The 25,191-nt window shown below is 40.6% G+C and overlaps 1 protein-coding gene across 1 annotated transcript; it reads left to right on the forward strand.

The window, feature by feature from the left end:
* The first annotated feature begins 1,430 nt into the window (after nt 1–1,430).
* Nucleotides 1,431–25,191, forward strand: TNFRSF8 (TNF receptor superfamily member 8). Its single transcript, XM_074893087.1, has 12 exons — nt 1,431–1,532; nt 1,665–1,874; nt 10,652–10,742; nt 14,318–14,443; nt 14,852–15,007; nt 15,110–15,203; nt 15,645–15,925; nt 16,138–16,248; nt 16,794–16,841; nt 18,016–18,041; nt 19,910–20,117; nt 21,594–25,191. Exons 2-12 carry the CDS (start codon nt 1,803–1,805, stop codon nt 21,836–21,838), a joined length of 1,458 nt encoding a protein of 485 aa, XP_074749188.1. The 5' UTR covers nt 1,431–1,532; nt 1,665–1,802; the 3' UTR covers nt 21,839–25,191.

A 25,191-nucleotide genomic window follows, 5' to 3' on the forward strand; every position in this document is an offset into this window, starting at 1 on the left:
AAAAACACCATTGATTAAAAAGGAACTCACATATGTATATATACAAAATGCTCAGTATGCTCATTTCAGTCTTATTTTTTCTGGAAAAACAGGCCAGAAAACTTTCCGTGTTCCCAGTCCTGGGAAAGGTCTTCCACACACAATTTTTTGTACTCAGATGCTTAGTTTTTGTATCAGATACATTGACCTCAGCAGTATAACTTACAGAGGCTAAAACTTTCCAGGCTGTGTCTCACGTTGGTTCCTGTCGTGCTAGAAAAGCTTAGACAGGAGCTGATCAGGAAAAAAAAAAAAAGGAAAACAGATCAAACATAGCATCACTAATTGCCTTGACTTCTGTGTCATATGAAATCAAACTCATCATTTGGGAGAATTGCCTAATGGCATATTATTACACAAGATTAAGACATTTTCTAGCCCATTATTTAATTAGGAAACCCAAGAATGTAATATTTGGCTATTCAGATACTTAGTTGTCTCTAGACCTTAATGGCATACCTACCACAGTCAGCTTTCTTATAGCTAAGAGAGCTTAGAAACTGAGAAGTAACCTGACAGGGTGAAGAAAGGAAGTTAGATTTATTTGTCAAATACACAGTATGCAATGTTCTGAAAATGCCTGGTTTTTATAAGATGTTGTTCAGGAGAAAGAGATGGGGGCAGTTAGTTAAAAAGAAAACAGTTACAGCTGTGAGTTAAAGAAGGTATTTACATCATCCCAGGTTCCCTGTGGAATGCTCTCATCTTTGATACTCTGTCATGTTGGCAGTGCTGTATCTGTGGGTCTTTAATAAAATAATCAATTATCTGACTCGCAATCTTTTCTCATTTCTTCTGTTTTTCCTGATAAGGGTGAGAAGCAAAAAACCATGGGTGTGAGAATTCAGATTCTCATTACTTTCCTGAGCACCTCAGAGAGGTTTTCAAGGCAGTCTGCCCTTTTTTGAAGTGGCTAACTTTTACTTTTGACAAAACTTTTAGGGCAGATAAGAAAGCTTCATGACACCTTAAACCAGCTGAAATCTTTCCAGACACCAGACCCAAAAAACATTATCCAGAGTAACAAATGAAAGTGGGTGAAATGACGAGTAGCAGTCCAAGACATGATGGTCAGAACAGGAATTGATTTCAAGTGGGATTGGAGGAAAGAAAAGGATTCTCAAGAGGATAGTCTGTTGGTGTTTAAATGTTAATGTGTAAAGCCTAAACCTTTGTGAAGTCACCCTGCTTGGTTGTGAGTTTTCACACACTCATTCAAACAGGAGTAAAATGACTGTAGTGAAAAAATGAGTGTTTCTTACTGGGAACTCTCTTGAGGCTTGGTTGCAGCTCTTGAGAGTGTGGCAGATGGACGGGGCAGGGCTTGGACTCATGCCTGGCTGAAGCTTTGAGGTAGCGAAGTGCTCTCTGAGGGCAGCCTAGATGACTCAGGAGCCTGCGTTTCTGCACAGCCAACTGTGTACTTCGGGTGACAACCTTGATGCATGCAACCGACTCACAGAAACCCGACAGCTCCGGGACTAGTGATTGACGTGGTTTTGTTTTGTTCTTTTTTTACTTTTCTTTTTTGAACAGCCCCCCCCCCCCCCCTCCCCCTCTTCCTTCTAAATTGTTTTCTCAGCTTGCTGGAGTCTCAAAGCCTGTCTCCTGCTTGTCTTGAACAGTTGGAATGGCTCTGGACTGAATGAACAGACACGGAGCAAGACTGGGCTGGACCCTGGGCAGATCTCAGCCTCCAGGAGGAGCAACCTGGCTGTCTAACCTGCGATGCTGGGAGCTAGGGAGATTTAACACCACTGCAGATGGCTGCCTGCAGCCTGGCACAAGGACTGTGGCTGCTGCTGCTTCTCCAGGATATCCAGACAGCCCCGCAGGTAAGGCAGGGTGGCACCAGGATCCTGCAGCCCCTCAGGATGCAGGAGCCTGGAGAGGTCTGGGGGCACCCCAGGCAGCAGGGCTATCCTGCCCACAGGCTGGGTGCTGGGTAGTGGGCATCCACAGAAACGAGCTTTGTGCAACACAGTGTGATAAAGGTATAAAGCAGAACTGTCAGGAGATAAAGCTATAAAGCAGAGCAGCCAGGAGAGTTTGCCCTCTCTGGGAACTTTGCAGGTAGGGGCAGGGAATACAAATTATGATCTGCATCTTTTTGTTGGCATGGCTAGTGTTGCTGCACCCCCAGGCACATCACAGCTAGGGAATGAGGAAAGATTTGATAGGGGTGGGGGGACATTCTCATTTGTTTGTGTGAGTGGCTTTTATTTTCACCTGGATGGCCAGGTGCTCTGTGACAGGTGTATTCATTGTGGAGCTTGGTCCAGAGGGCTTCTGCTCACTCTGCTCAAGTGAGTCAGGGCTGGAAAACTGAAAGATGTAAAGGCAAACAAAACAATAAAATACCTTCCTCTTCATAACCACCCACCCCTCTGACACTGACTTTCTCATGAATAGGCTATTATTTCTGTGTCAAGTTGACTTAAAATAGACATAGCCCTCTAGTTGCACTCAGTTGATGCTGTAGATGCAAGCTAGGTCCCTGCTCACATTGTATTGCCTCTTGTGGGTTTGCTCCCCGCCTCCCCTGCCACTCTCTCCTCTCCCTAGTGGATCACGTGGCAATGAGCCCTCAGCACCTGGCATAAATCCAGGTGATTTCCCTGGCTGACACTTATGCACACACATTAAAAAAAAAAAAAAAAGGTCACTTGCAGAGGCTCTTTGCATAGGTAAATTCAAGTAGGTGAATAACTGCACGTTGTGTTGGATCCTGAAACTGGCCATTTTCCCTTGCAGTGGAAATACGAGCATGGATTAGCCCAAGACACCTGTCTATACATTGCAACTGAATGATATAGCACATCACTTGGGCTCTCAGGAAATTTTTTACAAGTAACTGACTCTGATTAGATCTTTGAAAATAACCAACTCCTGCATCCTCTTCATAGATATTTGAAAAAGATCCTCCTGGCTCTTTTGGTACAAGAGTAGGAGTTTGCCCTTGTGTCTTTAGCTGTAAATTCCCCTCCCACATTGCAAGTTTGCTCTGTTTGCTATGGTTATCTGTCCTGCCACTGTCTCCTTCCTGAAACATAGAAAGATCACTGTTCTTCTATAGGACTGGAGTCTGTAGTCCTTACCCACCTGAATGCTTAGGAGGGCATTCAGGTAAGCTTGCCCAGTCTGCTGAATGCAAACTGCTTTAGGAGAAAGGCAGTAGAAAAAAAGATGGTATTTTTGCTATTTGACATCACTTTTGGTGATTTGTTCACAGAATGAAAGGCGCAGAGAGAAAATTTGTTTTTCTGATACTCATTGTCAACATTCAGACTCACTGAAAAATCATCAGTTACCCAGAATAAATATGTAGGTCTTGCTGGGATAAGCAACTGGGTTTTCACTGTCTTTCTGTATTGCCTCTATCACATCAACCTTTGCTTTTCCTGCCACTGGAGTACAAGTGGTACTGTTTAATGTGAGCAAGTCACAATTATCAGTCATATTTTAAACCATATTCTACCTCACTTGGGTTCACAATTTGGGGTTTGTTTGTTTTAATATTCAGCTAACTCTCATTTGTTAATACTGTCTTTACTATCAAGCAGTTGAAGCTTGACTACTTGAAGTCTTAGATTATCATCTTTATTTGTACTGTCAGAATTTGGATAGAAGCTTGAAAGGGAGTCAACTGTTTTGCTACACTATTAGTCAGTTCTAGAATAGCCAATGCTGGTAGAAGATTTTTTTTTTTTACCGTAATATGGTTTCTTCCTGACTTACAGCTCATTTGTAGCAAGCTGATTTCTTACTCTGCCTCACCATCACATTTTCTCTCTGAGCTCAAAAGACCATAATTAAATGAGTCAAACCTTGTACTGACTGAATTGCAGAGTAGCCCACTGAATTCAGCAACATCTTTACAACTGCAATTATTTAAATTGAAATAGCAAATGTGCAGAAAGTGAGAAGAGCTACAAAAAGCCTATTTTCTAAAACAAATTCTCAAAAGCAAGCACTGAAAAACCCCAATGCTTTGTATCAAATATGTTTGCTTTATTTAATTGTGCCTTGATCTCCAATGCTTTGAAAAAAGAAATAGTTCAAATACTTATCTGTTCCTCTACAGCTGGCATAAAGCAGTATCAACTGTGCATCGTGTCTCATGCCCAGTCCAGATCAACTCAATTCTGATAAGGTATACAGATGCAGAAATAATGTCTGTGAGGTTTCCCATTACAGCTGTGCCCGTCAGCAGAGACCTGTCCCACAAAGGGGGGGCCCTGCTCCTGGCTACACAGTGCCACCAACTTTCTTGCACTGAATTTAGTGCAAGGGACTGTCCAGCCACAGGGTGAGTTGTTTCAGTGCACTGACCCCCTGAAAACCAACTTCACAAATTCAGAAAGCAGAGTTTTCAGTCAAATGAACTCCTAGAACTGAGTCATCCTCTGGAAACACAATTACTCTGTCTTAAATAATCAAGGAGTTAGATGGGAAGGAAAATGTGGGTACAGGCAAGAGAGGGGAAGTGGGATTGCACCCTTGGATGGCAAAGAGCCACAGGATTAGCACAGCTGTAAGAGACATATTCCCTCTTCGCTAATCCATTATTAGTACAGCCCCATCCTTTCAGAGTTTCCTCAGAAGCAGAGAGAAAGACAAAGACCTACTGTCCTCCACAGTTGGATTCCTCGCCCCTACTCACCAATACTTCTGTGATCTTCCTTGAATTTTAAAGGTTTTTTTATAATACATATTAATGAACAGAACTCTAAGTACTAATGGACTATATGTCCTTGGCATAAAATTGATATTTCTTCATTGAGACTGGATTATCTTTTGGAGAGGGGACAGGGAAATGTACATCTCCTTCTCTTCAGGAAATACTGGGAAATGATGCCTTAAAAAGTGAAATTGTACTAGAAATTTTAATTTCCCTGGCAGAACCTGAGTTCTGTTTCTGTCTGTCTTGAGATTCAGACAACACTGGATAAGGAGGAGGGACAGTCAAAAGATGAAAAATACTCCGAATGTTAATTAAAGAGGATTTTGAGGTTACCGCATTTCATTCTGTGCCTTGCAGAGATGATGAGTTTGTTCTGTAAAACTTATTGGTGATTTCCTTGATGAAGCAAAGCCACATTCTAGTTGCTGCTGAGTATGGATTATACCACAGTCTTCAGTGTTTCTAGGCATTCTAGGAAGAAAAGGAGGGAATGGGGCAGAAGTGCAAGTTCTTACACACAAATCCTTCCCTAAAAAAGTAGTAGTAAGGGACAAAGGGACAAAAATGATGAAGTGAATCTTCTCTCACTGGCTAATTGACAATCTCTGTAAGCATACTGGAGCCAGGAGAAATGGCCAACACTGTAAGTGAAGAATTTCTTAGCCCTTTCTTTTTTGTAGGCCTCTACACACAGGCACCATGGAATGAAGAAAGTGAACCCCCCCACCCCACCCCACCACTCACAGCTGGTGCTTTTTTGTAAGAAGGTGATAGTGTTGAGGTTTTGAAATGTGAGGCTGAAACTTTTTTCTGTCTCCTTTGCTCTATCTTCCTTTCATTTCAAGAGCTATTTATGAGCAACTAGGACCTGCTAAGTCAAACCTTAACCTTCAGCTTCTGCCTAACAAAGAGTCTTAATTTAAATAAACTGGTTTTGCTCTGGAAAAATTAGTTTTATTATTCACACAATCCTGAGTCAAAGTAATTAAGTTCATATTTTTTTCTGAGACAGGGTTACATTTCCACTGTCATCCTAGAACGTATTAAAATATTACACTTTGACTTAAGCTCATACTAACAAATGGGATAAAAGTCTAAGGCAGAAGACTTTCACTATTTTGTAGTTAAATCTTATGTGTCTTATTTAGTATTTTATGATGCTTGGTTTTGTCCAAGCACTCACAACCAGAAATATATTAGAAATGTCTTAACACTGAGGTTTTTGTTGGCAATGAGAGCAGTAAGAGCACATATGCTTTTCCATCCTGCTGTATTCTTGAGCCCTCATATGATAAAGTATCCCTTTTTACATTAATTTTTCCTTTTTCTTTCACTGCCCTTGTGATTCCCTCTCTTCTTATGGGTGATCCTTGTTCTGATTAAGGCTTGACAAGAGGGACATTTTCTTTGAAACTTCCACTGTTGGCTACCATCATCTCAGTCGCAATACCGCAAACCCGGTACATAGCAGGCTTCCACAGTTGCAGCCGTTGGTAACGCAGCTCAAAACAGGTCTATGCAGCTCAGAACAGTGTGTTTCTGTGCTGGGGAGATCAATGCTGCTACTGTTGGTGGGAATTTTTCTCAGAATTTCCCTCATCTAAACAGAATCATTCTGTGCTCTCATCAGATTCCTTTGTAGCCACAGTGTTAGAAGACGACTAGCTTTTCCCTTCTCTGTTTTGATTACAAATAGCATGTGATGTTCTGAGCAAACTGCTTATCCAAGTTTTTGAGTGGGAAGATGCTTTTATGTTTCACTGGAAAAGCTAGAGAGAACGTAAACTGTAAGTTCCGCTGTAGCAAACTGACCTGTCCTGGTAGCAGTTGTCCTTCCCTTAGCAATTGAGCTGCAAGTGTTGGCAGGATAAGAAGTGTTTACAGCACCATTGGGAACAGTTTGGACGAGATTTGGTAAAAGCAAGCAAATCTAAAGTTGAGGACCCAGTGGGACGGGAGTGACAATATGTCCTGCATGCCCTTACAGAGCCTATCTGGGGTTCCCTGGTGCTACCACCAAAGTTGAATGGATTTGATGGCTGATGGCTACTCCTTTTTAACAGCAGAAATCTAGACAACAGCTGAGGAACAAAAACCCCAAACATATCAATCATATTACTTGGAGTCTTCTTGCACACAGAGACCTAAGATGATGGTCAAATCCAGAAAATGCATAAGGTATCTTTCCATAAACGCAGAGTCATGAAGGGAGTGGGACTAGAAAATATGAAATCTAGAATTTGCTGTGTTTCTTGATGAATTGTTTTCAGTGATCTCTTCCTAATTAGAAACACTGAGCTCATCAAAATGAAAGATCAAACAAGCCAATATTTTATTGCAAACTTGCACCCTAATTTCTCTAATTGTACATGAGATGTCAGAGGTGGTATTTTACACGTGGGAAGAGTAGTTACAGGTGGTGAAACTGAGGTAATTCACATGTTCAGTCATTGAGTGGGTAAATTACCTCAGTTCAGGCCTATTGCTACCCACTAATAATGCGTGGTTTTGTTCCCTTTTCACTTCATATTTTTGTCTGGGTATCTTTTGTTTTAGTTAATTTATTACCCTGATATTCATTACACAGAGACAGAAAAATGAAAATTACGTTATCCTTGTATGACTGACTTTCCTTCACCCTTTTCCCATAAGTGGCCTAATCAAACCTCTGCAGAAGATGAGTTTGCACCATAATTTAATGGAGGACTTAAAACATTTTGAGACCTTCACCTCTGCCATTTCTCCAAGGCATGTTCTTTTTGCGTTCAGGCACCAATTAGTTTCACTCCCCCAAGAATTTATGGAAGTTTTGGTGGGTTCTTAGTGCAAGATTTTTTTATTCCAGATGCATAAAAACTTGAAATTTAGCTTACAAAACACCTTGCATAAGTTAGAAGCAGAGCCTATATAACTTTTAGTGACACTTGCCTTTCCACGCTGCCAGTTTTGCTTATGTAATTTATTTTGAGCTTTTAACCCTGAAGTGCTAGAGATATGGGGGCTTGGTTTATACCCAGGTCCATACCTTAAAGTATGCTGTCTACAAAGGGCCAACCTTTCTGCTTGGTTTAAGAGCAGAACTTTGCATCATTGCATTGCTGTTACAGGTCACATTAGAAATCAAACAGCTTTAGGATTTAGAGGGGAAAAAATGACAAGAATGGGGAGATGACGACTGATGCTGGGCATTGATATGTACATTATTTATCACTAGAACGATCTATAATAACTTTCATACTTATGAAACACCTCTACTGAGCAGATGACAACTCTTAAAGACAGTTTGCAGATAGCTACCAATTAGAAGTGGTGGGGTCTTCAGAAGGTGGTTTCTCAGCCATAGAAATTCATCATGATTTGTTAAAATGACTTCTTTTTACATCAGAGCACCTTGGACTTGGCTCAGTAAACAGTAAACGTGGCTACAAAGCTGTGCATAACTGGGTACTTGAAAGCAGCATTTGTTGTGAAGCTGTGGGTGTCATGTATTACGTAGGTGGTTGTAGTATATAGCTGCCCTCTCGTGGAAAGGAAAAAAAAAAAAAGGGTTGAGTACTCTCTTTTGTATGCATATTTTCATAATTTGTATAGTATGTATGCATAGTTCATGCAGTAATTTATCACAGCACTAGTATCAGGTCAAATTCATAATCAGAATTTGCATTGCAGTAACTAAGAGCAGAATCTAATCTTAAACTCCTGATTTCAGTATTTTAGACAAGGTAACTTTTTAAAAAGCAGCCCTTCCCTCACACTTTTACACAGATGCTATTCCTTTATTTAAATCCCAAATGGGACATTTAATTAAGCTGTAAGCTTATGTGCTGCATAAATCACTCAAGAATTTTGTTCCCATCCCAATTTAAAATTCAACATCATTTGCAGCCAGAGTTGGTTGCCCAGGAGAACCAGGAGGAGAAGATCAGGCTTTTGTGGTGACTTCCCATAGCTCTTACGGAGAAACTGATCCAGTTTTTCTGGATTTTAGTTAATTAGCCAGGATGCTGTTGTTTCTTAAATTTTCTTTATAAAACTAGTTAATTCGCTTCATATCACTGAAGTGACTCCTGAATGACCCTTTGTCTGGTGACTGGTCTCGTGTCATTTCCTGTTATTCAATTTAGTCTTAGAGTGGCTGGCTAACCAGGGTGCTTCTCCACACAGATGCAAGGAGATTCCACTTCCTTTTCCTACAGTCTAGGGCTTCCTGTTCAGAAAAGAAAAATACAGGGTGCACATTTGTAAATTTGATTTGAGTCAGGCTGAGCAAGCACACATCTGCTATTTTGTCTATAGAGTAAACTAGAAAAAAATGCTCTGTAGGGAGGCTGTGTAGCCCAGTGGTTAGTGCAGAAATGTGTCAGGCAGGATTTCTCAGTTCTATTACTGGAGCTCGATGAAATTTAATGCTTTCAATATGTTTCTATTTCTTGTCCTTTTGTTAATTTCCTGCTTGACTGAAAGTTCCCGTTTTCTGATGTAACCTGGGGCAAGTTAAATAACTTCTGTGTTTTATGCTCCTGTGGTGAAAAGAACAGTGTATTAAACAGGAGAATACAGCTGTGGAATTAGGTAGTAAGATTCTGCACTGCATACAAAGGCAGTAGGAGACAGTAGGTATTATTTCGAAGGCAATGGGAAATTCATCCGCAGAAAGTGAGATGTAAGCTTTCTGAAATGTTTAATTGCTCTACCAGTATCATGTGGGAAAATCTCTGGGGAATCTGCTGATTGAGTCTTTACAAAAAATTGCCATTTATACCTTCTAGCAAATACTGAAAATGAAATTCAGATAACAATATTTTTAGGGGATTATTAAGGGAGATGCCAAATTTTTTAAATTACATTTTCTCATCAGAAAACTTGTAGCAGTGTAATTTCCCAGAGCATGTAGTGGCCCTGCCATATAAAAATGAAGTCTTATTATATGCTTCTTGATACACTTCACAGCTGAGTCTCATTTACTAAGCTAATATTAGAACTATTGTGTGGGTTTTTTTTAGCTAAACAAGTGTCAGTTATGTGGTCAAACCAAAGGTTGGTCCTGAAAACCTTCACTCACAACTGAAATGGGATTAGTTATTTGAATAAGGGCTTCATTGTATGAATATTTGTAGTATTCTTTTCAAGGCAAAAACCTCTTGCTGTCAGTGTAGGATTTGTTGCTGATAAGTGAAACAATTTATTGGGTTTTAATAAACACATCTTTAGGTCACTAAATTCAAGCATTATGACTGCATAAATAACTTATTTGCTGCAAACAATTATATTTGTCGATTACAGCCAATCTAGCTAGATTTAGATGATGCTGTCTATGACACTCCCTCTTATTCCAGTGCACACAGAGCTGGAAATCTGTTACAGATGTTAGGGATTTTTATTTTATTTTCTAAAAAATCCTTATCTCAAATTAACATGGCATCATTTCAGGACAGTGATTTTTAGCCTTTTGGTTTTACTTGCTAACTGCTACAAGATTTCTAAAGGAGATAGAGACTAATTTCTTAGTGATCCTGCAGCTAGGTTTCAAAGGGTGTTTGGAGCATTGGCTGAAAAACATTTTTGTAGGGCAATGCCACTACCCTTTTTATTGTATGAAACAAGGAGTTAGTTTCTGAGCGCTGAAATGCTTGATACACAGGTTGGGCTACGGTCTTCCATTCCTAGGTTTAAATGACTTTCAGATAAAAGAGCCTGCTGAGTGAAGATATATACTGAATTGTTGCTAAATACACTGATTATTGCAATCTTTGCTTAAGCATATGGGCAACAGTTGTTTAGTTGCTTTGAGGATACTTGAACTTTCAAAAAGCTGTAGGCTTTTCCTTACCATCTGCAACTACCATCACTTGAGACAGATACTGGGATCTGCTCTAATACAGAACTAATCGTTTTCTAATTGTGTCTTTTTTCTGTTTCAATTTCTAGACATCATTAACCCCATCTCAATTGTGTGATACACTTGAGAATTGGTTTTATGATGAAACTTCACGAAGCTGCTGTTACCAGTGTCCCTCAGGTCAGTATGTTTGTAATTCAGTCAAATTAACATGGAGCCTTTCTCACAGAGATAGGTGGGAACCAGGTATACCTGCAGAATTGCATTTTGTCCCTGGAGAAAAGTACAGTTTCATGAATCGCTGTCTAGAGTGGATCCAGATGTGAACTTGTTCCCCACTGCCCTGCCTCTGTTCAGTCGGCATGCAAACAATCTGTAACTTACAAACAAGGTAACTTGCTAGACTTTTTTATGTGTTTTTTATCAGTTGACTTGACACTTCAAAGTAGCAAGTAGGCAGGTCTAAGAATTCATTTCAACTTGCCTCGGAGTGTGAAATAGCACAGTGAAATTAGGCTAAATAAGTTTCTGATTAGAAAGAAAAAATATAAAACGAAGGTGTGGAAAATCTGTCATTATCCTCATAGTCAAAAGAGTTTAGAAAGCGTCTCACATGAGAAAGGGAACAGCCCCTTGTCAGGGGACACAGTGGGCTTTGCACAAAGCTAGTTGTGACTCAGAGGCACATGAGGTCAGAAGCAGGAAACACTTTGGTGAGACAAGACTTCTGGAAATGTCTCAAACTCCCCCTGTTGGCCAAAAAGCCCCGTGGTGGGTGGGGCATTTCATGGTACTTCACTGTCATCAATCTCTTCTTATAGAAATGTTTTCTTTTTTTTTTCTTTTTGAAAGGAAATTTTTGACATTCATTTGTGCTCTAATAATAAAGAGGGGTTTAACACCTGATTGCTAGAATTTGCATGCAGTTACATCAGGGTTCCTGCTGGGACGTCTTGTACTGCTGGCCACACCACTAGAATCATTCAGAGGTTGTATAAGTAAACAAGACCAAGGGATGGAGAAACTGCTCCTGTAAAAGAAAAGGGGTGGGGATCTGACTCTGAGACAGCCCCAAGAAAAGTTCTTCTCTCTTTCAAAACCATACTTTGCAAAAGCTCCCATAATGACAGATGTCGTAGTGAGGTCTTGTGAAAAGCAAAGATCTGATTTATATCTGGCTGAAATGAGCCACCAGCTTCAATCATTTCACCTCTGCTTATTTCTGAAACTCATTTTGTTGCCACGTTGGACATCTCTTCACATCCTCCAGGGCCTCCTTTGCAACAGAAACTTGTAAGAATCCTTTTTCATTTTAATCTTCCACTACTCCTTCAAGCGATAACCTGTTCATATCTGCTACTAACTCAACTGCTCACTGCAAAGAAAGAGAAGCTTTTCTAAAATTCTACTTAATCAAAGTGGAGCATCTCAAACCCTTGATGCAGCCTGACTTTACATTCCTTAGCGTTTCAGCCCACAGATGTACAGCTTTCAGTCTGAGCACACTGACCCACATGCAAGTCATCCTCTCAGTTATTTTCGAGTTCAATTTCAAGACAGACTTCAAACTAAACCTCCAAAGATCATTCTATCAAGTTCTACAGTTTCCCCATCTCTTCTCATGTACTTAATTCTTGTGCAAGGTAAAATGAGACTTCATACCTGGGATACTAGAAGAATATTTTCTTTCTGTCATCACAGAACAAAATATTTCCCTCCTGTCAAGGGGAGGCACAGAGTTTCGCGGAAAATAATGGTATATGCTAGAACAGCTCATGTTATGCAGAAGTTGGTATTCCGCTTCATTTCTGTTTATTCTGTTTGGTTTTTACCTTCTTTGTTTGGGTGGGTTTTTGTTTTGGGTTTTTTTTTTGTTTGTTTTAGACTCTAAATCAGATATCCCACTCCACAAGATAGTGCTGCAGTCAATGCTCAAGATAATTTCTCACCCACAGTTAACAGCAAATCCTCAGGAGTGAATGAATGCACGTACAAAATAAAACACTTAAACCACTTATTTAATCTACTTACTTTCAGCACATTTTTCTGTACAGGTGGTTGCAGCTGGTATTCCTACTGCTCAGGCTTTTATCTGGTTGTTGAGCTATGAACACAATCAGTGGAGAACAGCACCAGAAGACACTGTTAGGCAAGCTTCAAAGCTACTGCACCTGGGGCACACATCCCCCAAGGGAGGGACCCATGTGTACAGGAAATCTCAACTGAAGTTAAAGCTTTTGGGTCCTTGGGGGAGGAAGGGCAAAATGACACACATGTGCGGGTACACGTGCGTGTAGCTTGAGTGCTGAGATTCAGCAGTCAGCCCTCACCTTGAAAAGAATAGTCTCAGATGAGTAGTTTTGAGGAGGTGGGAGTGATGTGGTTCAGGCTTGTCTGGTGGTATTTAGTGGGCCAAATATAGCACAGCTGTTTTTACCTGCACTCCTACATCATGCTTGGCAAAATGCATAGTAGGTGAGTTATTTCCCTGCCAGCTTCCCCCTCCCTGTGATTAACTCTTTCTGACTGGGTATTGCAGGCTGGATGTTGAAACTGGGATTCGTTTCTCTCCTATTTTCCATCTGTGAAACATTCAACTCTTCCAATCTTTATGTCGCTGCTTTAGCTTTCCCTTTTGCTTCTGCAACTGCCTTCTGGTAGTTATTTCCACCTTTTGGCAAGGCCACAATGTCACAGCTGACCACTGTGCCTTCTAATATCTTTGGCACTATGGCCAGTGGTAGAATACCTCATCTGTTGCTTCAGGAGCTGAAACATTAGGAATGCTTCTGTCCCAGCCTTTCCCATACTCCTAGCTGGTTATTGTACCTGGCTTACGAGATGGATGCTTTTAAAAACTAGTCACTAGGAAATGATTACCAGACATAAATATAGAGTCACGGAATAGTTTAAGTTTGACAAAGACCTGCAGAGGTCTTCTAATTCAGCCAGCTGCTCAACTTCATACATGATGCATATACACAGAAGGTCTGTGAGGTCCAGGGTAGTGTGCTTGCAAACTGGGAGCACGGAGTCCAGGGGAGTTGGAAGTGTTGAGCAGAGCAAGTGTATTGCATATACATCCAGCATCAGAAAGACATACATGGGTAATCTGATTTGTTTAAAGGAAAACAATTGAAAAATGAAACCATTAAACCATAACCATCAAGGCAACTGTAAAACTAGCAGGACTGCTCAGAAAGCACCCTACTGCAAACCTGTTAGGGATATATAAGACACAGCTCAAGAAGTACCATCTCGTAACCTCCCATTGTGAACATGGGAGATGGGGTCATCCCTGCATGAATCCATGTGCACCTAGGCAATTCTTGCAGCTTTTGAAAGGAAAAGCGATGCCTTAGGTAGCAAAATATCAAGACTCAGTTGCTATAGTCAAGAAGAAAATGAAAAACAATTGCCTGCAAACTTAGTAATGGCAGGACAATATTGCCCTCGTTGCAGACTTGGCAGTCTTTTCTTTCTAACTGTCAGCAAATGCCTATTGTGCCCGTGTGCCCAGTCTGCAGCAATCCCAACTGACTGTGATGCCATGCATGGTGGTGTTGTAACAGGACAGCTGTGATCCCTTCACACTTGAAAGGCAAAGACAAAAATTTATGCTAGAGACACAAATGACAGGTACAAAGAGAAGACTGTGGTAGTGTGTCTAACAGGTAAAAGAGCATACAAGAATACTTCAGGATGGTTGTCTCCTGTGAGACAGGTATCTGCATATTTTGTGTTTCTTTCTCCAGGCTATGTTAAAAAGAAAGCATGTCCTAGGGACCCAGATGAAGACTGCATGAGATGTGGACCTGAACAATATGTGAATGAAGCATTCCAAAAGCCACAATGTGATGCTTGTGTATCATGTGCAAAAGGTTTGCTTGCCCTCACACTTACCTCTCAGTTATATTCTCTCTTTACGCTTTATTTATATTTTATTCGTTTAGAATTTCCAGCAGCAAAATTATCCATCCTTGGTTACTGATTTAGAGAACAGAATGCTACCTTGCACATAATTAGTATCACTTCCTGTGTGACCTGGGACTACCAAAAACTTCTCTCATCCAGTGCTGCCCAAGTCTGATTTCTGTTTCTGTCTTATATTACAAGCCATTGCCTACAGGCTTCTCCAATTATTCATGACTTAAGTTGCTATCGTGAAGAGTGCCAGCAGCTTGTTCTGTTTCCTGAGCCTTTGAACTGATGTTGCTCAGCTCTGGCCCCTGCTTTACGTTTTCCTTGCAGGGTGATCCTTTGTTACCACATCTGTTTCTTCCCCACAGAATCCGACCTTGTGGAGAAGGAGCCCTGCTCCTTCAATTCTAGCCGTGTGTGTGAGTGCCGGCCAGGCCTGTTCTGTCAAACCCCTGTTCTGAACACCTGCATGCGATGCCAGCAGCACACTGTTTGCAAACCTGGTTTTGGAGTCAAAGTCAGAGGTAGGAATTCCTACCTGTCTAGTTTACCTTTCCTGATCGTGGCCATAGGCCTGGACCTGATGCATTTTGTTTGGTTGGTCCTCAGTCATTATTTTTATTCAGGCACCTCAACAAATGATGTTACTTGTGAAGAGTGCCCTTCTGGGACCTTCTCTGATCAAAACTCCAGCACTGACATCTGCAAGCCCCACACAAAGTAAGTCCATAGTTCTTTAAAGTGACTAACTAATTAATTAAAGTTAATAATGAAAAGGGACTCCTGTCATTTCTGGTACAGGGTATACAAATTTATCTTAGAGGCAATGGGATAACTTTGAGCCTCCGTGCAGAGTTTAGAAGGCCTCTGTACCTGTGGCACAGCTCTGTACTGGAGGAAGGAAGGAAGGAAGGAATCCCTCTTGCCTCAGTTTTAGTTTTAGTTTACCAAATTGTACACACGTCTGAGTATCAGGTTTGCATCCAGGTCAAGAATTAATGCCACAGGGGTGAGAAGAAGTTTAGACTTTTTCACTGAAAGCGATAAATGCAAGTGGTACAAAAATGACCAAAGGGACGTTTGTCACATGAAAAATACTCCTACCATGTACCATGGCAGTTTCCTGTAGCCCTGATAACACTGTTCTCTTTCATTCCCCAGCTGTGCCAAGTTAAACAAAGTGGCACTAAGTGAAGGAAATGCCACACATGATCAGGTTTGCCTGGACCAGTTGCCCACCTACCTCAGCCCAAGCACTTTGTCCATGAGATTCAGCAGTGAAACAAACAACTCGGACCCAAGGAGGTTTCACGAGAACCTCGTGACCATTGCTAGTATCCTCTTAAGTGCCACAACAACTGAAAACCCCAGTTCCACTCCTGAGGAGAAAGCTCTGACTGGCACTTTTCCCACCTCGGCCAAGGGGGAGATGACAACGGGAGGTAACAAAGATAAAGCATTTACTCTGTCTAGCATGTTTTATTTGGATATATCTTGGGTAAATGCAATTTTTATGTGGGATCTTCCTGCAAATCCCCTACAACTTGTGAAATGATGTCCATGGATCTATGTCCAAACACATAGATCTACTAAAAGTTTCCCCTCTGCCTTTTCTTGGCCTTTCCTGTACTCCATTTCCCTTTCTGTGCTATAGGTGTAGTTCTTTGGGGAGTGGTTCTCTCTGTGATAGTGCTACTTGTGGGCATGCTGTTATTTTGGAAATGGAAGGTTTGCAAGAAGCGGATCCTCATCCTCAAAGGAAAGCGTGAGTTTTTAAAGCTATAATACATAGCATGCTGTTCGATCTCCAAGTATATGCCAACTGGGAACTCAAATATCCCAAAATTTTTGGAGGTCATTGGGGTAGAGAATGTTCACTACTGCCTGGTGAAGGCAAATAAGGGTTCTAGGCAAACTGTTGATGCAGCATGTTGGAGAACATGAGAGAAAGATTGAAGCAGCTGAGAACTTATGGAGGAAGATGCTACAGGCTGGGTGGGGAAAGGGTAACCAGTGGTTTCTTTTCTCAGCACAGACACTAATATTAAATGATACCTGAAGTGTTTTGTGAGTATTTGTTTGTTCCAGGAATGGGGTTGGACTTTGAGCATGAGAGGAAGAGTGATTTTTACTGGTAGTGACTCTCAATAGAGTTATACATGGGGTGTGTCTGTGGAACCACATTCCGTCTTTTATAGAAAGCAGGATGAGCACTTTGTAGGTTGGTTGTAAATCTGTGGGTGTGGTAAAGCTGTTAGAGCCTGCACGCTCCATGATGAGTTTTGCTAAATGAATGGTTTCTTTTATCAGCACATCTGCATTCTGTCACTTCGCACAAATCCGGACTCAAATCTCAAGGTGAGTGACTGATGGCCAGGAGTTGTAATCCATGCGTCTAAAGAATAAGTGGATAGTTTTAATATGGAACTTTATTATATGGAATTTTAATTTAAAACATGGAACTTTTTCATGTCAAATGTACGTCTCTGCTGAGATGCTGAAGGGCAGTCCTGGCTGTCCTGCGCAGGCAGGTGACACCTGGCTGTGACAAGCCACTAGATGGCATGTTCTTCCCATGGCACCTGTATGCCTGGACGATCTGTCAGTGCAGGGAGGCTTTGCTGGAAAAGAGCCCAGTTCATTTCTGGGCACTCAAGTGTGGGAGACGTGTTCCAAAAAAAGTGGGTGTTAGCCATAGCAACCCGTGCAGATCCCCTAGAGTACACACATTTTGCCCAATTAACTAATCCCCTCTCAGCACGTCCATTTCCATTGACTGATCTATTCTCTTCTGTTATGTTAGATTCTCCTAATCACCACACATTAGAGCTTTTTATACTCATTTATTTAGGAATATGGTTTAAAAGCTCTTGTGTGCAGCTTAGTTTTCTCCAAATGGAATTTTTGCTTCCTCACTTGCCTTACGCAATAGAAACTGTTACTGTGCAGCATTGCAGAGCTGATGCATTGTAAATAAAGGTGGCTGCATGTCAGGGTGAGATTAGATGGTGGGCCTGAGTCTGTCTAGCTTCATGGTACTACAGAAGCATGCTGTACACTCCCTCGTTCTCACCTCTCTTCTTTCCCCAGTGTTCCCTTCCTCTATTCTTGCATAAAATCCCATCCCCTTAATATTCATCTGACCACACGATGAATTGATCCAACTTGTTAATCCAGTACAAAGTTATTAACTTTTTTTTTTTTTTAATAAGCCTGGCTTCTGCTTATCTAGAAAGTTTAATCAGTTCATCGTTTCATTAGATTAATACCAGTTGTGGTGTGGGGAGAGCGATAGGGATGGCCACAAAGGGCTCTGGGGAGAGCAGGATCTCACAGTTTTGGCAGCAACATGTTGCTGGTTCACCTCAGCCACGTCATGTAAGTGTGCCCTCTGTGGTAAAGAAAGCATGCAGGAGGGTTGGGCAGTAGAGTAGTTTAGGACACATGGCTAGGTGATCTTTCAGAGCAAGTATTAACATTCTTGTTGTTGCTGTGAAGTTTCTTCTGACAATTTTTCCTCTTTCTATTGCAGGTTCTGATCTAGTGAACAAATGTGCAGTAAGTGTGAACAATAATCCAAACCAGATCACTTTGCATTCCAATGTAAATAATGATATTTTTAAATGTCCTGTTAAAGAGTGCCAGCCTTTTTGTTTGGACTTGCCTCTACAACATGTGAGCCTCTAGGTGCAGCAATGAGATGTACTAGAACTTGCTACTTTCATGTCTTGGGCTATGTTTAATGTGGCATTAAATAATGTGATGCTGCCAATCTTGCTTGTGAAGGGAGTATTTGGTTTGGTCTTATGCCATTCATGTTGCATTCTATGGGACAAGATCCAAAATCACAGGATGAACATGCCTTTTCTACCTTCTGGGAGAGCTTTGTCAGTCCCATTTTACCTTACTGCTCCAGTCACACAAGCGGGATTTGTACTCTTCTTCTGTCTCCCTCCATGTCACCTTCCCTCTTTGTAGGATTTAGCATGACTGTAATATGGGTACACAGTGAGTGTTGTTTGTCTGGAAGACTCTCCATCAAGACCAGCTTCTGGTTTAACAGTGTAGTTTGCAGATGAACAAGACAAACATCAGTCAATATGGTCACAACAGAAAGCAGTTCCTCAGCTGCTGAAATCATTGCAGCTCTGTTTGGTTCCCCCACTTTCAGTGAAACTACAGCAACTTTCATCCTCTGAGTCTTCTCAGTTTATTAGGCTTGTTATCTTTAGATGTCTGTATCTCCTAAAACACTCTTTAGACTCTTCCCTTTTTTTAAAAATCAGTTTTGTTTTCAATGTTGTACATCTGCACACATACAAGATACTACTTATTTTAATAAATCTGATTGCAATCAGCTATCATAATTTCAGTGTATCATTGCTCATTCCTGAATTATGGGGAGCTTCCACTCTTGCTTGTATAATGAGTCAGAGATGAGCAAGAGTTTTAAACTGCACATTTCAGAGTCTTACTATGTTTTTATTTTTCTTTTCCAACCTTGTGGAAACAGAGCTAGGAACAATCAGAAATTTGTGATGCAGGACCCGGAGCCTCTCTCAGGTTCTGGCTCCTCTTTTAAAGGACTGTTTGTAATTAACTCTTCACATAATAGTCTGAGCTTGTTTCTCCTACCTGACGTTCTGCTGAGGCAATTCCATTTTGAAGTTCAACCAGTTCAACCTCTGGTTGGTTTTGTTGTTCCATAGAAGCATGGTAGGTCTTTGCAAAATCTAAGAGGAAGTTAAACCATACATTTTCGGTTTTGACTGTTTGACTCGCTGTATGACTACACATCTGTACAGGTTTGTCCTCTGATACCTATCTCACACCTAAATATGAAAAATATCTTGTTAAAGTTCTTTCTGAGCAAATCCCTTAAAATTCTTACCTCCAGCATCTATCTTTCTTACTGATGTTATACCCTTTGCTGAAAGGTGCTACTGAACTTCAGCCCCCAGAATGCAGCTGCTACTATATTACAGGATAGCAGACTCTGCAGCAGAGCATACAGTATAAGACTTGTGGCAAAAAGTCAAAACGACAGATAGGTGGATTTACAAAAGCTCATCGGCACCTAAATTGCGGACAAGGCAGTGGAATTTACCAAAGCATCCAAGCAGGCCCAAGAAACTGGATTTCAGTGGAAGTGAGGTACATTCTTGCAAACGTCATCAAAAATCTGTGAATTTAGTTTAGAAATGATATTTTCAAATATGGCCTTAAGTGATGCAGGAACCTAATTCAAAGAATCTTAAGTTCCTATATCAGTCAGACACTTTGGAATTTTTTACTCCCTGTGACAGTGGTGCTGAAGTACCTGATGTTGTTCTGACTGCCACAGGAGTAGTCTGTAGACCTACTGCAATCTTCACAGTGTTGTTTTTACATTCACCCCACTTCTACTTTCCTCTTTGTATTGGCAGAAGATCATACTGAGTACTGACAGTGGGCCAGAAGAGAAGGAGTTAATCGACAGAACCCTCCCTTTGGAAACCAACAATAACTTGGTCTCCAGCACAGACAAAGCACATAGTCCTGATCTGAGTCTGACGGACGTGACACAGAGCAATGGGAATGCCCCAGATTGTCCTATCGATTCTCGAGTGAGAGACCACACAAATAATCGAATTGGTGAGTCTTGCTTTTTTTTTTTTTTCCCCTCTTGCCTCTTCAATTTTTCAACCATGGTCACATAATGTCATTCTGAGATTATTAGTAAACTGCAAAGTGTCCAAAGCTTCTAACAAAGGTTGGAACCTATGACACACAAATTCTGGTATATCTGTTCATTTGAATATAATGCTTTCTTACTTTCACATTTACCTTACTCTCTTCTGAACCTGACAGAAAAATGCTGCTTTTCCTCTTTTTCATTCCAGAAGATGTATATTTGCAGAAGAAATTTGAAATCCAAAATATGTCAGCTGGACAATGATGCTGTAACACTTAATGACAGTTTTACTTCACATGTCTGAAGCTATCATTTTCTTCTCTTGGTTTCATAGTAATAGCTTGAAATGTTTCTCCTGTATGTTCCATAAAGTCTTTGACCATGACACAGGGTAGGAGATAAAGTCAGGCAAGGAAGCCTGCTCCCAGGGGGAGAACTGTTACCTGAGACACACTCTGGAAACACTGTCAGAATGTCTCCTGTAAACTCAATTTTGAGATATTATTTGAAGGGGGTTTTTTGGTATTACTAGAGCTGACCTTTCCTTACTAAATGCCCTTTCTGTTTTTTTCTGTGAGTGATGGACTTGGGATGAATCTGGTGATTTGACTTAACATACCAAATATCTCCAAGCAATTGTGACCAATAACCTACAGTGTCCGATCTGCAGCATCCTTCTGAATAAAATGTAGTGGTCCAAGACATAGTAAAGGCCTTATTTACATTTGGTAAAGGAGTAGGGTCAACAAGTTGGACACAAGGTTCAAGCCTACCCCAGTTGATTCTCTGCTGGAAAGAAATTAATTTCTTTGCTGGTCCTAAGACCCCAGATAACTACCCAGAATTTCTGTACAGTGCTGATCCTTGCCCAAAGGCTCCTTTTAACGCAGGTATTGTTGCATCTCGAAACAGCAGGAGCATAAGCCTTGGATTCTCCATATCTATCTTCCCTAGATCCCAATTAATTGCTGCTTCTAACAGACTTTTGTGAATATCTTACTGACTTTTCTAACTTGTCTTTCTCCTGTAGTCCTAGCTACAGTGCAGTGACTTCATCACATGGGAGCTAGATCTACTCGATCTAAAATGCCCAGAGTTCCATTGACAGTGTTCCAAAACCAGACAGTGTAGTACGAAAGGTGCAGGCCTTCTTTATCACTTGGTATGTTCAGTGCTTTGTTTTCAAAATAAAGCACTTTATAAATAAACAATGAAATAGACAACTTAAAATATGTGAATTCCAAAAGCTTTAGTGAGTTATTGAATTCTGTGTTTTTACAGTGATGGGCTTGATCTGCATGCCTCTGATTAAAGAAAGAACAGGGGAAAAAAACCCCACCTGAGTACTGAATAAAGATTTTGCATGAAAAGGAACCACCTCTAGTGTCAGCTGTGATTGTTAATTATGCTCAGCACTATTTTTTTTCCTTCCTCAGAAAAAATATACATCATGAAAGCCGACACTGTTATTGTGGGGTCCATTTCAGAAGTGCCTAGTGGCAAGAACTGTGCTGCTAGAGGATGTGAAAGTAATGTTGATGCCCAGGAAAACATGGAAGAGGAACTGGCAATGCACTATCCAGAGCAGGAAACAGAGTCTTTTCCAGGGAATGATGTAATGGTTCCCGTGGAAGAGGAGGGAAAGGAATTTCATCACCCCACTACTGCCACTGAAAAGTGATAACCCACTGGGAAGATGTGTGAAGCTACAGAAGCATCCAGTGTGACACTAAGCCTGAATCTATGACAGGGGAAGTAAACACATAGTGCCTTAGATTATCTGAAAACTCATGAAAAATCACTGAAACACATACAAACAAGGAGTGCTAGAACCTATTTCATCTAACAAATGAGAGGATCATCCAAACTGTTGGCCTTCATAGCTGATGTCAAATATTTCTCTTTCCCTCTCTCCCAGTATCATGCTGGAAACAAATTTGAATCAAAGCTACAAAATTCAGAGGATGTCTGAAGCTCAAGTTTCACAGCTTGCTTTCTCTGCATGAAGGAATGAATCGAAAACTAGGTTTGATTACTTGTTAGTTATGAAAATTCTGGCCAGAATTCCAAGTTAAGCTTGAGACTCAGCTATGTTTCATACATTATTTCTATTCCAATATTACCAGTACTTCCAATTTTGCCATATTTTACAACATCTGGTATTTTTCTTAAGGCCTCAACTCTTGACTGAAAGCAATGACAATTTCAGTTTTCCTTAACACAAACAGAACTCTTAAGTTTGTGGACTTCGTCTTTCTTGAGGAAATAGGATCAAAAGATGCCACACAGGCTCAGAAAACAGAAGGCAAACAAAAATAATTGAAGTCCACTCTACTTTAGACCATTCTTTCTAAGTTTTGAAGTCTGATTCATGGTTTTTTGACTACTTCAAATCATCAGTAAGTGTACAAAATGGCCTCTTGTGATGGAAGCCAAACCGGCTGAACACTTGGATATTGGACGAACTGTGGGTTTAGTCCAGCGTGGAGTCTGTAAAAGGGGAAAAGAAAAAAATTAGTTTTCTATAAAAACGAAGGACTAAAAACCAGGCACATCAGTTATTTCATATAACATTGTTAATATCTGCTTGTTTTAGAATTGCTCATAATCATCATATTGACACTGATTTGCATATCCTTTAAAAAGAATCTGGTTTGTGGTCAACCTATCTTGTGTTGTGCTATTTCTCAGTCTTTCATGCTGCTTGTTTGATAACTGTAAAAGTAATAGCGCTGACTATAATTTTGCACAGGACAATGGAAAATGAGCAAGATGACAAAGTGTGCCTTAATAGTCAAAAAAAGGAACCACAAAAACAATTACTTGCTTTGTAGTTTTACCCTGGACAGAATACTGTAATAACAGCTGTGCAACATCAGCATCTTTTGTCTTAGAACACACAAAAGGAACATAAGGGCATAAAAAACACCTTCTTGGGCCAGACTACAACCCCAACATTTCCTCTCTGACATTTGCAGTAAGAGATGTTACTTAGGAAGAGCACAAAATATCTGCTGTTTGCATTCTTCATAGTTCGGCAGCAACAGCTGTAATAGGATTAAGGATGCTAAAAGAATTTGTCCCAGCCTTTAGTATTCATTCATATTGCCATTAATTTTTCTTCTCTCTTTTGAATTTCCTGGTACAATCTGCCTCCATAAGTGCTGTGGCAACAGATTACAGATAGTTACCATTCACAGTGTAAAGAAGTACTTCTATCACTTTTAAAGTGACCTCTTACTTATTTCAGTGAGTGCCACTAGTTCTGGTATTACAGAATTTAGTGCAATACTGAGTGGCTTTTAAAATACCTGACTGTATCCTCCTCAGCCTCCAAGCTGAGTTCCCATCTTTTTATATTTCTCAGGTAAGTTAGATGCTCCACTGCCCTGACCGTTTTAGGTGACCTCTTCCACATCATCTCTAACTTCACTACATTCTTCTGGACGTCTGGAGGCCAGAACCGTGCACTGAACTGAAGAAGAGGGGTGGGCCAAGGCTCTGAATAGTGGCAAAATCATATTTTATGTTTTGTTCTCAATACCTCACTAGATGATGCGTACCATTTGGTTGCTTTTTTGGCTGCCCCTGCACACTAAGCAGATGATTTCAGAGAAGCATCAAGCATGACTCCAAGATTGCTTTCCCAGGTGATAGCTGCTAGATGTGAATTCAGCACCACGTACACCTGGTTCAGATTATTTTTCCCCCAAATGGATTGCCTTATCTATGTAGAAGCTTATTTGCCACATTTTTGTGAGCTGCTTCTGGCTTTATGTGCCTTCTATATGTCATGTAGCTACCTGGAGAAGTTTAGTATTGCCCTCACTGTGTGGGCACTCTTTTACCCAGATCATTGATGAAGATATTGAATAGAACTGGCCCCACCAATCCCCCTTGATAACTGTTCTCTATTCTGAAAAATTACCTTTATGCTGTGCTCTTTCCTTCCCGCCTTTTAAACAGCTGTAACTTTTGTATCCTGTAACCTTTTAGCAAATCCATAAAATGACCTTTCCTCCAATCCTGTGACAACTTCATTTTTCTACCACCTTAGGTGTGGAACCTCATCAAGGGCTTTTTGAAAATCTCCATGTAGTAGGTCCACTGGATCTTGTTTATCCATTAAGCCTCACAATATAAGGGAAGGTATGTTATCAAGATTTTGTGACTGAAGAAATTAATCCAGAGAAATTCATACATTTCTGGAACCACAGCCCCAGAGATGAAGTGGGAGAATCTCAGCATTATGGGATCTAGTCACTGACTTTCATCAGTGGATAATCTAGCTGTAGTATGTTTGACAACTGGTTGTAACTTCAAGTGTTAGTTCCAGTATTTACTTCTTCAATTCCACTCTTCTTTGCAAGAACATAAAATACTTTCTAAAAACAACTGTTGCCGCTGTATGTTTGTCTACTGAGCCTTGCAAGAGAGGCGATTAGTGAATCCTTTCTGTGTACTTCTGTGTTTGTACTTGTTTTGTTTCATTCAGAAGATAAGCTGCTCCTAATGCTCCGATTGAAATTTGACTGTCAGTATTGCCATGTCAGTGGCTGTTACATGAGGTGAAGAAGGAAACAGGATAAACATTTTTTGGTTTAAGTGCTTGTTGTGCAACAGAAGGTCAAGTCACCAAGTACTGACATAAAACAGCAATGCAAGGAAGACGAAAAAGCTGTGTAGGACAAATAGTGGTCACCCATTCCTCACTTCCAGTCAGGGTAGTTCATTGTTTTCCAGTGCATACACTTCATTGTAGACAAATTCAGGAACTTCTGTTTTGTTTTAGAGAGCACCAATTTGTGTATCCACAAACTGTGAATAACCATGTTCACCTGGCTGGGATTGTTAAAGGATGTTCTGTAATGACAGCTAATTGTGTATTTCAGTTCTGTATATAAATTAATCTTTTTTACTGGAACAGCTTTCTAGATGAATCATATGCATTGCAACCTGCTAGATACATTATAGTTGGTTAGTTTAATAATGCTGGTAATCTTTGAATTAAAACTTGCATGGATTTTGGCCACA

The sequence above is a fragment of the Strix uralensis genome, chromosome 23, assembly GCF_047716275.1.
Source record: "Strix uralensis isolate ZFMK-TIS-50842 chromosome 23, bStrUra1, whole genome shotgun sequence".
Taxonomy (NCBI): domain Eukaryota; kingdom Metazoa; phylum Chordata; class Aves; order Strigiformes; family Strigidae; genus Strix; species Strix uralensis.

Coding starts and splice junctions, on each gene's coding strand:
- TNFRSF8 (XM_074893087.1), top strand. CDS start 1,803: ATGGCTGCCTGCAGCCTGGCACAAGGACTGTGGCTGCTGCTGCTTCTC. Junction 14,444..14,851: donor TTGTGTATCATGTGCAAAAG/GTTTGCTTGCCC, acceptor TCTTCCCCACAG/AATCCGACCTTGTGGAGAAG. Junction 15,926..16,137: donor GGGGGAGATGACAACGGGAG/GTAACAAAGATA, acceptor TCTGTGCTATAG/GTGTAGTTCTTTGGGGAGTG.